This window comes from Diadema antillarum, unplaced genomic scaffold, assembly GCF_040938485.1.
Source record: "Diadema antillarum isolate AM-2024a unplaced genomic scaffold, OU_Dant_1.0 seq00000813_RagTag, whole genome shotgun sequence".
NCBI classification, from domain to species: Eukaryota; Metazoa; Echinodermata; class Echinoidea; order Diadematoida; family Diadematidae; genus Diadema; species Diadema antillarum.
Window position 1 is genome coordinate 500,590 of NW_027271692.1, and position 11,026 is coordinate 511,615.

General features: G+C 38.6%; 1 protein-coding gene across 1 annotated transcript in view; it reads right to left on the reverse strand.

The window, feature by feature from the left end:
- Nucleotides 1-10,232, reverse strand: part of LOC139739732 (disks large homolog 1-like) — a 280,561-nt gene extending 270,329 nt beyond the window's left edge. The window contains exons 1-2 of the mRNA XM_071650335.1: nucleotides 9,971-10,232; nucleotides 6,437-6,568 (exon numbers count right to left, since the gene is read on the reverse strand). Coding sequence (XP_071506436.1) covers nucleotides 6,437-6,568; nucleotides 9,971-10,031 — 193 coding nt within the window. The 5' untranslated portion in view covers nucleotides 10,032-10,232. The remainder of the gene's footprint in view (nucleotides 1-6,436; nucleotides 6,569-9,970) is intronic.
- Between the last annotated feature and the right edge of the window lie 794 nt (nucleotides 10,233-11,026).

The window sequence follows — 11,026 nt, forward strand, 5'->3', positions numbered from 1 at the left end:
AGTGTTGCCACGTCCAGATTTCATCCAAATTCTTAAATTCTGCTTTTTTTTTTCCTTCTTTCTTTTTAGGTAAAATATTTGGCCTTGGCTGAAATGACAGCACAAAATGTGAAGACTAAAAGAGTGACTAAGATCTGGTTATTAAATGATTCATATCTCACAATTAATTATACTCAACCAAAACAGAATTTAATACATTGTAGATGCACCTTTTTTTCACAAAGCTGTATGTGTCCAGATACCATTATCATCAAATCACCATGTTAAATCTCACAGACAAAGGATGCAATCATTTTTTTTAATCATTAATCCCCCTTGGTACTTTCTACTATTGACCCCTAAATGTAAAATAACTGCTAGTGATCACTTCATTAAGTTATAACATTAATACTATGATGGCATGATGCATAATTTTTCTCATGATCAAGTCTTAACATAGCAAAACTATCATAACTCCTGTGCTCTGCCATCTTTCTCAAATAATACAAAGTGTACTTCACATGTCAGTTTCCCTGTGACCATCATACATTTTATTTTCCAGTCCAGCCTCTTCATACCTCCTCTACTTTACAGAACTAGACTACAGCGATTGGAAAAGATATCAATATTGCCATTACATCCATAAAACAGTTGCTCAAACTTCATTCTTTGCCTATATAGATTTGAATAAAAATTAGGAAAAGAGGTACCATGTATATATTTTTTTTTTCAAATCTAACCCTTTTAGCAGTAAAATCCAGAGGTGAAAATAATACGGATTATTTTACCTTCACCACCACAATTCTCAGTTGCCAAAAGATACATGTACTGTACTTCTTCTTCTCTCCATTAATAGGAGCAGCCATACTTTCTCAACACATTTTTCTGACATGCTTTACCAACAAGCTTTTTAGATGAGGTGACAAGCTACTGTATGCGTGATAGCCAGTTGGTGCAATGCCTTTAAATCTACGAGAGATGAAATGTTTGGAAGCTTAATATGTCGCAATTAATTTAATCCAACCATCCCGTCACAGTGATGATTTTACCATCACAAACGATCTTTCAAACTGTTCCCCAAGGTCATATAAAGATGTGTGATATAGTTTTAATCTAAGCAAAAACATTACCGCCACCAAACGACAATATCCATGTGAAAAAAAAAGAGCTGATATGAACAATGTTACTCATCTGTATCATTGGAAGCAAATTAATATCCACATAAAAACTGAATATGGCTGTCATCAAAGTAATAATGACGGACATCTACACAGAATGTTGATGCGGAAAAATTAAATGGATGGTATAGTATTGGTTGATGTGAGGATTCAGCTTTTAACTTTTTTGTGAGATACGATAGAAAGCACTCAATGAAATGTTAAGAGCATATATAATTCGAGAGAAATTCAGAATTTACTTAATGAAAATCAGTTTTGAAAGGGCCGAGATATCCAATAAAAAAGTAAAACAAAGCAACCCTCATAAAAGGTAGGTGCCACCTTTTATTAGGATCGTATTGTTTTTTGGATAGCTAAGCCATTTCAAAAAACAATTTTCAACAAATAAATGTCGAAGTTCCCTTTTAGAATCACATGCCCTTTCATATTTCGAAGTCCTGAGGTTTCTCATTATCTCCAAAGTTATCATCAAAAGAAGTTGGAAACCTGAAGCCCCATCTCAACCAAAACTGTACCATCCTTTTAAAAGACTCAGGTGCATTATATCACTTGTCCATCACAGGCTATACCCTTTGCCTAGAATGTGCAATTCCAACTGAAGATGTCATCTATTTGATAAAATGGCACAGTCATCGCTGACTGATAATTTAGCATGAGGAAGAAACGAAATATTTTTACCTCCAAGAAAACAAACATTCATGTAGGCATGTACACAAATAGAACTTGGAATGAAAATGAGTATGAAAATGAGAATGAGAAACTAGTAATACATTTCAAAGCATTCATTTGCCTTTTGCCAGCAAAAAAATGAAATTAGATAATATATAGCTATACAGTATACTACAATAAGTTTAAAAAACTGAATTACCCATTCCAAAATTGGTCAGAGAGTTCATAATTTTCTTTCACTGCCCAAATACCTATTTCTACTGCCACGCTCTCCAAACGATAAAGATAGTTTCTCCAACATGAATTTAATAGATCATTTTGTTGAAATATGAAATATGGGACGACAAGAACATTATAACTGTGTCTGCATTCCTCAAATTAGGAGAGTAAATGTTCTTCATTACACTGGAGTCGCATTTAATACACTAAAGATGAATTTATTTGACACTAGACCAAAGCAAAACAGAGATTTTAAATGTGTGTACGTACGGTAGTTGTATTTTTTTTTCACAGAGATGAGCATGCACTGAATATCATACATCATAATATCTTGAAAAATTGGATTTGATATTAATGCCATCCTCAACATGCTTGGCAGAGTTCACTAGGGCAATATGAAAGCACCGACATTCCCCGGATGACTCTGATCCGGCGAGATCATCGTAATCGTCGCGAGACAAGATTATGGCACCTAAAAAGTTCAAAGTCTCCGCCACGGTCCGACGGTTAAAGAGCTTATCTTGATGACAGCAAATGTGACATGAAGGGTGGTGGGGGGGGGTGAGTTCAGCAGAATCTTAACTCTCTGATATATACGATGTATAAAGCTTTTGGTAAACCCATCAACATCCAAATGCTGCAATTATTCACCGATGCTTGAGTGCTTTCCAAACTGTAAAACATATCACCGATTGTATACCATGAGGCAATCTGAGAGGTCATAATAACATGATCTTTGATATTCTCTGCATTAAAATCACAAAATCACACACCTAGGCACTGTTCTAATCTACTCCTACTTACTCAGCAGACTAGTACCAAACATACATGTCACAACAGTGAATATCATGTGAGAAGTCAAGATGAAAGTGTATGTTAAGAAATAATTCCATCATCTGTATAAATCCTTTATATATTCATTCCGGCAAATATGTGCATACAAACATTGTATATTTGTTGCAACATGTATGAAATATAAATACAGTTTGCAACAGATGTCTTTAATCATTGTTGTTTCCAGGCCACACTCTTATATTGTTTTCCCACCCCCTCATTCCGTACAGTTTCTAATCAAATTGATTGTTGAATATGTCGGTACATCAGTCTTGTGCATGTTCCTCATACCTTCAGCCATGCAATTCAATTGTATCTGTATCACACTTTCCAGTGGGCTGGTGTGCAAACATCTGCTTTGAAATCATTAATCTACATGTATACTTTCCTACTAGTCAGTGTGAACGTTGGTCCCGACTGACTCCTCATGAAGTTTGGGTGAGTCCTACCCAACATATCAACAACTATAAATGGCACAAACTGGATTCCAAATATCATAATAGCTTTAAGGAGGAATTGAATAGCCAATGGCTCCTCCTTTTCAGCATTGGTCTGTCAATATCACACACAGCTTTAATAACCAATGTAATCTTACCTATGTGGAGCTACATAAGTACAACAAAACATCGATCTTCAAATCTTTGAATAGACACTTTGTAAGCTAGCCTGTTACCGATGAAACCCTGCACAAAGCAAATATTTCGTGAAGTTTATATTCACAAGGCCATGTACCACAATTGTCTTTCACCCTATTGTCAAGTGTCATGAACAGAGGGGAAATTCCAGGGTTGTGAGAAACTTGACCCCGACACCTTTTCTGTTGTCATTTTACTTCCTGGGCTCGCCCCGGTTTCCGCTTCAGCCTAACAATGTGTTATTCTTTCTTGCCTGGCGATTGTTCGTCTGTTTACATTCTTGCGGATTCCCCGAGAGAGTGTTTCTCTTCAGGACGGCTCAAATTCTTGGCTGTCACAAAGTCACCACCGGAGAACGCAAAAAACAGAATTAGTCGGCCGGGTATTAACTGCAGGCACATCCTTTTCCTCCTGTTTTTCGTTGCTTCGACTTTGGGGAAAGATTTAGCGGCTCAAAACCGCGCTCCGAAAGTGTTCTCCCTAACTCTTCCTAAGTGAGAAAATCTGTACTCGCTCTTTGCAGTCGTGGGGACTTCATGCTCAACGGCTCTCAAGTTAACAGACAGACCAGGGGCTATGCGGAGTACATTCCGAGAGTCACTCCGTATTATCCAGGGCACCAATTTGGCACGCTCCCTATATTGTTCGCTCCCATTGTTGAACAGAGCAATGACAATATTGGTGTGACGCCTTTACAATGAGCATCCAAGCGAAATGTGAATGTTAAACATGATTACGCTTCGCAGTGATAATGTGATTTCTTGACATGCTACGCCTTCGGAAAAAACATCTCACGTTCAGATTTCAGCACACTTGGGTAAATCGAAACTGCGCCTACTCGCCATAACAAAGTCATCGAGCTGGTTCGCAAACCAGAACAAGAAATTTAAAGAGACACAGGCCAGATTCATTTGACATGATTCACTCAAAATATTATTTGCACTCCCAATCATGTGGATAAGTGGAAGAAAACATACACAAGGCTAAAAACATGTTTTGCTATAGGACTGTATATGGAGAAATCTGTGCTTCAGCCAAAAATCATACTTGATTATAAAGAGATGACAGTGATTCAATTTCAAAATGAGCGGTCATCTAGATTTTCTTGACTGCCACACTATTGTACACTTATATTACATCCAATCTCAAAATGAGTGGTCATCACGATTTCCTCGACTCCCTCATGATTGTACACGGCCATTGCTTTCATTCCAGAGAAGATGATGCTTAAAAGTTACAGGTTGTGAGACAAATCTTTGCAAAAATATCAAATAATACTTTACATAACAGATCAAAAAGTGGCATGCAAAGTGAACACTGACTGCCCTCTAGTCTTTTCTTTCAACGCGTTACTTCCGGAATGATATAAACACAAAACTTCTCGACCATTTCTCGTGACTGACGCTACGTCAGACCAAAAAGTGACTTTCATGTCGAAAAAAACATTCTCAAGCCCAGCACAACTTGTTGTTTTAATCATTGTCCAGTTTTCTGCTCCATCTCCTCCCCCTCCCCCTTTGAAATGGCAAGTCACAAAGATGCTCTTTAAATACACCGCAAAGTGTGAATATGAATAGTGTCGGGGAAATGATGCACAACGGAAATTGTCAAAACAGCCAGAACATGCCGCAAATTAATCATAAAAAGAAAAGAAAAAAAGCTGAATCAGGCAATTTCTTCTCAAGTTATGATGTTGATGCAAAATAACAGTTGCAACTGATTGCAAGTTTGATAAACACAGCATGTATACGTGTCATACCCTCAACTTTGAAATCATAAACAGTTACCAATCCCACAAACAACTGCTGCTCTTTTATCAAACAGAATTGCAGTACAACATGTACAATGTATGGCTAAGTAAGCATACTTTTCATCTACGCAGGTCTCTTTAATAACAAGAGGTGTATCATGGCGCAGTTGACAAGCCAGATTGACAAGTCACAAGTCCTCACTTGGCGAGCGTGGCGGTAATCTTATACAGAAAATTGGTACGTTGTACGGCACTCACTCCACCTCAGACAGACGCAGAGCTATTGAATAATTCTGCGAATTATCGCACTGCACCGAATTCATTTCTCATGGCTAAATTTAGAAGAAATTTGACCTCGAAATTGACAGTTATTGAACAGAATTGAGGAAAAAAAACATGAGGGACTTCAGAAAAGGATTGATATGAACTGCATGCCCCAGAGGCTTACTGCGGCTCGCACAGGGTTATGTAGTATATTTTCATACCATAATACCACTTGTAGGTAGCAATTCTGAGAGGTTTCAATCATATTTCATTCATGCAATATATATCTTTTTTCTCTTGAAGCAATAACCACTTGTACAAACAGTAGACCTACCTCATTCAAGTAAAATGTGAATGTATTTGGAAAATACATAAATTTTTTTATGTGGAGAAACCACACTCTGTATCCACATTTATAACTCTGAAGCAGTGCACACCAAACAAATCGAATCAGCAAAAAAGTTGCATAAATATTGGAAAGAGAAATTACAGCGCTTTGCAATTTTGGATGTTTTTTAAGCTTCCACCACAAGAGATTTCAACTATATCTTCTTACAGAATTAAATGGATTTCATTGTTTTGTTATTTCAGGTGTGTTCAATTTTCAAGACACTTTCAGCTTGGTTCACGTGACTTGACTCTATCGTCTGCTCATTATAGTCAAATTTAGAATGGAGTTGAGTTTCCCTCCATTGATAGAGAGGTTAGTCTCATCCCAGGTTGCCCTTAGAAAAAAAAAAAAATGCTCCCGGCACCACTTCAATGCATTTGCAAATAACACATCACTGACAGTGTGGGGATGAAAGAGAGAGAGAGAAAAAAAATGTGGCTCAGCCTTGGAGGAGACTAACCCATGTTTGTTGACGTTTTTTTTTTTTAAGAGTTACGAAAAACAAAAGTTTGCTCACCGAGCAGGGCTTGGAAGAGGCGGCTCTTGAAGATGCGCATGACCCTCTCGATGGCATTGCGGAGCGGTCTGTCGGCTGGCGAGGTCAGCTGGGAGTGGTACTCCTCCAGGAGCTCTAGGGCCCTGGAGGCCTCTGGGGAAAAAAAATACAAGCAAAAAATGGAAAAAATGAATGATTTATTTCACTTGGAACATTAATATTTATGTCACAGCTACACCCATTTGTTTCCCCGTCTCATATATTAATCAAGTCAAGAAAGATGGGTCTGGAATCTGTAGACTATTTTCTTCTCCTTTCTGGCTTTCCTCAAACTTTCACTAATGTGTTCTACTAATATTGCTGCATTCACTCAATCCACATTTCTATGAAGGTAAAATTGTCCTTTAAATGTTGATATAAGTACAATATTTCTACTCCCCCCCCCCCCCCCCCTTTACAGAGTTTACAGAGTATAGTGGCATATAGACCGTGACATCACATCAAGGCATGATTTGGGGGCCCCAGACTGCAAAGGCCTCAGCACTTGTCGTGTAACTCGATTTATGGGGAGCTCTTCAGTTTGGAAAAATAACTCACATCTAGATATGGGCAAGGCACGGGAGTAGCTTGCCTGCAGTACAATGTCATGTGTCTCCGATTTTAATGGGTCATATGATGTCTCTGGCTGTTGCATTGTGGGAAATGGTTTAGACTGTCCTTGGAGTTGAAAAATCTGGAAAAAAAAAAGTTCTGGGATCCTGTTCTCGGCTTATGTGAAAAGAAAAAATGCACATCCTCGTGGGAAAGGCACATCATAAACGTGGAATGGTGTCCTATACAGGGATTCAAACCTTCACCTTTCTTTGTAATCGAATCCGGAGGATTTTATTGGATGAAATCTTGTGTATAAACAGATTTTACGACTCAGTCTCATATTGTTCACTTTGAGAAATTATATCAATACTCAATGCATGCTAAAAAAAGAAGAAGAATGAAGCTTGCTCCATGTGAATCGATATTGTTGTGTGTGTGCTGAAAAGTGTATGTGGGTGTTATGCGTGTCTGCGTGCATACACGTTAGTGTACAGGTGACCAAAATTCTATACCATAGCCATTATGGGCTAACTTTATACAATGATTCTATGATGCTTAGAGACAAAAAAATCATAGACATTGGATGAACTGTGATATGTTTGAAGATGTGTATTGTGTTGCTGTGTGAATACCTCACAGTGGCTGTAATCACAGACTTTTATCAGATGTCTTTTCTGCACATGAAATCAGAGAGAACAAATCATATCCTCAGCATCAAATTCTCAAAACCTCGATTTTGTTTGAAACAAGAATAACAATTGTGAAATCATTGACAAAAAGTCATGATTTTTGCAACAAAATTGTCAAAAATACAAACCAATGGAAGAGCTGTCAGGCAATGACATTATCTCATCAAATTTGCATAAATACATTTATAATTGTTAAAGTCAGATATCACACTGTTTTATGATAACAAGTATCAAATTTCTTTGTGTGTTTAATTGTACAGAGAACTTGAATGCTCTTGTATCTTTGACTTTATTCTCTTAACTTGCATGCAGATTGTGGTTCGGATTCCCCCTCATTTGTTCTCTTTGAAAGAGGGGACTCGATCCAAAAGGAAACTCAAGTTTTCTACATCATTGAGAGAGCGAGTGAAAAGATAGAGAGAGAAAGAGAATGACCATTTCTTGAAGGAGTTGTCGATTAACTTTTTTGTGCATCTTTTTTTCCCCGTAAAATAGGTTGGTATACATTTTCTCACAAGCAAGGATCCAACGACTTTGAAGTCTGCCGGCAGTGTCCGTCATCAATGCTCTGGGGAATTAAACTGCAGCCAACATTGCTCCGCCTTCATCCCATCCCACTGGGGGGCTGAAGCTTGCCCCGACAGAGGCAAAGTGTCCACCAACCGGTCAATCAAGGATGCCGAATGTAGGTCCATCGATCAGCACCTCATTTATGCCGACAGTAATTCTTTACAGACAGCTGACGAATGGAACATGAAGTCTATTGTTGCTCTCAATAGGACTAGCTGTCATCAATAATGTGTCAGAAAATGGAGGGGGGGGGGGTTGCAGAGACACCAGACAAAAGGGGGGGCGAAGGGACAACAAAAGAATCGATGTGTTCCCATTCTATTCCAGTCACTCAGTGGCGTTTGTCTCTAGATGAAGTGTACCTTTGGTTGCTCACACGCTCGGATTGTCCCACATGGACAAATATTTACGTGAGAGTTACATAATCAAACAAACATCAGCGGATGCCCCAGGTCAGTATTTACACATCCAAGTAGATTCCCCAGCGCAGCACATATCAATATTCACTGAATCTGCCGCATTCACATGATGAACTACTGTAAAACGAGGAATGTTCGCCAAAATTTCACGAGTGCCAAGATTCGTGAAATTGAAATGCACCTGAAAGTTCTTGTCTACACTGTATGCACTGAACGCCAGTGGCAATTCGTGAAAATTTCATGCCGCGAATATATCATGTTTTACAGTGTGACACTATCAAAATCACCTGCCCATTGAACTTCTCCAGACGAAAATCAAGACCAGAGATTAGAAAGACACAGCCACTGGATGAAATTTCTGTATGACTGGCTGTCCAAATATATAAGTGAAACAGCACAGAGAAGTATTACTTTACCATCCATCTGTCTCCATGAAAGAGAAATTTGATATTTGAGCAATTATGATGATATAGTTTTTAAAATATCCAATCAAATGAAAAATTATTTGACCAAAAATCTGTACATTTTCATCCAGGACATGTCTTTTTATAGTCAACATGTTGGTTTTATTGTAGGAATACTCAGAATTCATCATCACAATATCATTTTCAATCAGAAAATATCTAAAGAAATATACGCAAAAAATCTATTCATTTCCATGTAAAACAGAGATATGTTGCAATTTCAAAACAAGATGTATTAAACAACAACAAAAAATGAATATAGAGTGGAATGTAAACATAGTTCTGGCTGATCAAACTGTCCTGAAACAATACTCTAACCTTTGACCGAGGTTAAGTGTAGAAATCCAGAGTAATAGTCGGCACACTATTATCTCTTGAACAGGAGTCAGGTGTACATACAACTCCTCTGGACTACTAGACAATTCCCTGCTATGCAATTCATGAAATTCTGCCTTTTAATGGAATATCCAATTACAAAATTTACCCCCCCCCCCAAAAAAAAAAAGCAACAACAACATATATACTGGTACAATGTACCAAGAAGATTTCTCTATTTCATGGGTAACTTGCATTGCAGTAACTGTCAACACAACCTCATACACAGGTGCCAAAAAGAACAAAATAATTTGCACTGTACAGAGAGTGGACAGACGAGATATCAACCGCAATTCAAATATGGCTTGCAATGTAGGACGCAAGCTTAGTGTGGACAGGGCTGCGGTCAAAGTGCATGGCCGTACACTTATTGCCTGCCAAGGAGAAGGAGAGAAAAAAGAAGAAGCCCAGTTTCTCAAAGTTTAGTACGAGGAGCAAACTTACGTCTCATAGTTATAGTGGTATCGATAGCGTCAACGTCGTCCTCATAACTAGAAACGGACATGCCTGGAATTTCCCTCCACAAGCAGTTGGTTCTTCAATTGCGAGTGGGACTGTATGCGTACGCTCAGTGGCGGCAAAGGATTGTTCCCCTACGTTTTTGGAGCACCCTTCCGGTATAGAGTGCCGTACGCAAAGTCGTGAAGGGCGCCTCCAAGAGTCTTGTGCAAACAGAGCGGAAATTATCGAACGGCAGTCGTGACAAAGATTGCCAACACCTGAAGTGGCATTTGATTATCTCTCCTCTCGAGATTATCTTCAGGTGGCCTTTATTTAAATGCTTCTTTTCATTTAATTTGGATGCTTGTGGAAACCTTTGACCACTGTGGTCCACGAGCAAGAGATTAGCGACGGCCGCAAGAGACAAGAGAATTATCGCCCATCCTGACTAGCATCAAGGGTCATTGCACTTTACAAAACTGAGCCACTTTGGGACAGATTGTGGGCCATGCTCACACTTATCACAAGAGCAGTTTTTCAAATCCTCTTTTCTGTCCTCCTCAGGTAATAGCAGAATATTATCATGCAGGGCTCGAGTGAAGGCACAAATATGAAGTGAATTGATATCCACTGATAACACAGGTCAACGCTAATCAGGATGTATCTTTTGCGAGATGATTGACATACTGATCTACACTTTAAAGGTCACAAATGTTTTCACGTAAGCCCCTGTTTAATCTCTTGCATCATTATCAAAAAGCCAAAACATCCTCTGCGATGTGATTGAATACTTTTGGTTATCATATTTTCATCATCTTCAAGTGATTTGCTTTAACCCATATAGGATCATATTTTGCACAACAGCACATGTTCACTTAAGTATGAGCAACTGCTTGGCGAGGATTGGAATGTACAGTAGATCAAACTGATACCAAGTTGGGAGAGCCATTCTAGTGTTACTTAGAGTCAAGAGTAAAGTGATGGGGGATCAAATTGGACAGAAATATGTTCTCGCACCTTGCTCAAACACTGAATTTACCTACAAATTGGCTACAGAAG